A 2,823-nucleotide genomic window follows, 5' to 3' on the forward strand; every position below is an offset into this window, starting at 1 on the left:
TACTCCTGTCTCCATAAGAACAAATCTGACAGGACATTTAGTTTCTAAGGGTTACATTTTATACCTTAGCTAAGGAGCCTCCCTGGGAATCCTGCTGGCGGACTTGAAGACAAAAAGGAATTGTCCAAAGCTCTTGGGAGGATTTTTCACATGGACACATAGCATTATATTATATAACTCACATTATCTGATACTTCTTCCTTGCCCTTGATGACTGTAGGAAGGGCAAGATTTTGCAGGCTGTGAATGGTCTATATGGGCAAGTCATTTTTTTCAATGGGTTTTAGCTTTCTCTTTAAGTATGTTGTACAGCACCTAAGGCTGCGAATAAATTAATATCATCAAAGACAACATCTGATATCTCCAAACACACAGAGCCCACAACACAACAACCCACAATCAGTCTAGGAATATACCATTCCTGGACAAGCACTTCTAGGTGCCTTCATTGTCTTCAGTGTGCCACACATTTTTTTTGCCAGTCCTATAGTTCAAAGAGTTGTGGTAAACAGAAATACACCAGTTCTAACAACACCCATGAATCTTCATCATATGGTATTATCTCAAAGAGGAAGAAGAAAGTAAAAAGGATAATGCAGCAGTTATTCCTAATTTGCCCAAGGCAAATTAGTCTTTGGTGTGCATTTTTTGTCCAGGCTTGTAGCTCACTGTGCAGGCCAAGACACATGCTTATGGGAGGGATCTCTGACTTTTTTCAAGGTACATTGAACACTGAAAAAAACCTCATCATTTTGTAATTGGATGATTTCCCCCAACCCTTCCTAACATTACCTTGAGAAAAGTATTTGAATGGAACATAGTAAAAATGCTATCTTTCTAATAGGAAGAACATCTCATAGAGGATTATTTCCCAACAATGACTTTAATTCTGAAGTCAAAAGAAGAAGCTGTGAAACTCTGCCAACTATTTTCTTTGTCATCCTTGTGAATTATGCAGCCGGTAGAGTAAAGCTTTGATGTCGATTGGAACACTTGACTTTCCTGTACCTGTCTAATATCATGATTATACTTCCATATTTCATCAAAATGAGGAATCTTCATTAAAGAACTACACTGAAGTAGCTCCTAGTTTGATTTAAAAAAACGACATGTTTTCCCTAGGCTATAGCACTTAGTTGATAAGCGCCACTCCAAGTCCAAGTTCAGCTTTTGTCATAAGAACAACTATAATGACCTAGTTTATAACCTTTTTTTCCAGATGGAAGTTTAGACTTTCTGTACTAAATTTCAACATAGCTGCAATCTTGAAGTTAAGAAATGATTAGACCTGCAATTAGGTGCCTACAATTGAATCCCTGACACTTATTTAATTATAGCATCACTACAGACACAATATGAGAAGCAATGAAATCAACTGTGAAACACCCCTCCCTAGTTTCCCATTGGATGGAAACTTGTTAGGCTTGATGGGTAAGCACTGTAGTCAGAGAGGATTTCAAACCAAATAAATAGCAAGTTCTTCTAGCCACACAGAAGTGGATTTCCACCTGTCTGAACTTCAGACCAGAGCTGCTTTTAAAAAAACCCAAGAACTTGCCATATGAGGAGACTACTAGACAAAGTGTTCACTCTCATGTTTTATATTACTTTTAGCAAAAACTGATTTTGGAAGACTTCCTAGGCCACCTCTTTTGAGGTGCCTTTTTCAGAAGAAGCATGTCTTGCTGTGCATTACAAATCACTGGCCTAATATTCGGAGGTGTGGGCATGGTTGGGACTTTGGCAGCCACAGTTATGCCGCAGTGGAGAGTTTCTGCCTTCATCGAGGGCAACATTGTAGTGTTCGAGACCATTTGGGAAGGATTATGGATGGACTGCATCAGTCAGCTCGGCATCAAGCTGCAGTGCAAATTCTATGACTCCCTCTTGGCGCTTTCCCCGTCCTTGGAGATGTTCAGAGCCCTCATGTGCATTGCCATGGGGCTGTCAATCCTTGCCTTTCTGATGGGCATTGCTGGTGTGAAGTACACGCACAGAACCAGGGAGGATTCCCAGGGCATCAGTGTCTTCATTCTGGCAGCTGGAATCGCTTTTCTCCTGACGGGCGTCCTCGTTCTGATCCCGGTGTCCTGGACCGGCGGTAACATCATACGGGATTTCTATGATCCAAACGTCCCTGTGCCACTGAAGCGAGAACTAGGAGCTGCTCTCTACGTAGGCTGGGTGAGCTCTGCACTTCTTATCACTGCAGGAACAATGTATTGTAGCTTCTGGTGCTTGGCCAATACATCCCAAAAATCCAGGTATCCATTACCTTCCCGTCACAGATGGCACAAACATGACTTTGCAGGAGGGAAGTCCCTAAGCATGCATGCCTATGTGTGATCTTCCTGCTTAGCATGTTGATATGTACTGATTGACTTCAGTGCCTAATTAAACTGTGAGTCTGTAATGGAGGAAAAATTTTGTTCATTTACTATTAACTGTGTACATACGTATCTACTCTCTAACATGCTTAAAGGAGATGTTATTATACAGGCATTATGGTAGACCTCAGTCAGAAGAAAAATCTCACCACTTTGTAGGAATGAAATGTGGCATGGGAACAGCAGCAGCTGGGAGTCTCTCATAGACAACAAACAGAGCATGGCTGGACTGGAAGGAAGGGGGCTACTGTGCAATAGCACCATTGCCCTCCCCATAACCCATGATGTGCAAAGGTGCAGTACCTTTTGCTTTAAGCTAAAGTCCTTGTAAGGACTGCTCTAGGACAGTGGTGGGAAGCACGGAGTTGGTGGCACGGCTGAAGGAACTGCTGAATGAAAGGAGAAGTTGCAAGCAATGTTACTTCCAATATTGGTA

At 42.0% G+C, this 2,823-nt stretch overlaps 1 protein-coding gene across 1 annotated transcript; it reads left to right on the forward strand.

The window, feature by feature from the left end:
* The first annotated feature begins 1,677 nt into the window (after positions 1-1,677).
* LOC106494929 (claudin-8-like) lies at positions 1,678-2,346 on the forward strand. Its single transcript, XM_067289782.1, has one exon. The coding sequence runs from the start codon at positions 1,678-1,680 to the stop codon at positions 2,344-2,346; it is 669 nt and encodes a 222-aa protein (XP_067145883.1).
* The last annotated feature ends 477 nt before the right edge of the window (positions 2,347-2,823 follow it).

Source organism: Apteryx mantelli, chromosome 1 (genome assembly GCF_036417845.1).
Source record: "Apteryx mantelli isolate bAptMan1 chromosome 1, bAptMan1.hap1, whole genome shotgun sequence".
In the NCBI taxonomy this organism is placed as follows: domain Eukaryota; kingdom Metazoa; phylum Chordata; class Aves; order Apterygiformes; family Apterygidae; genus Apteryx; species Apteryx mantelli.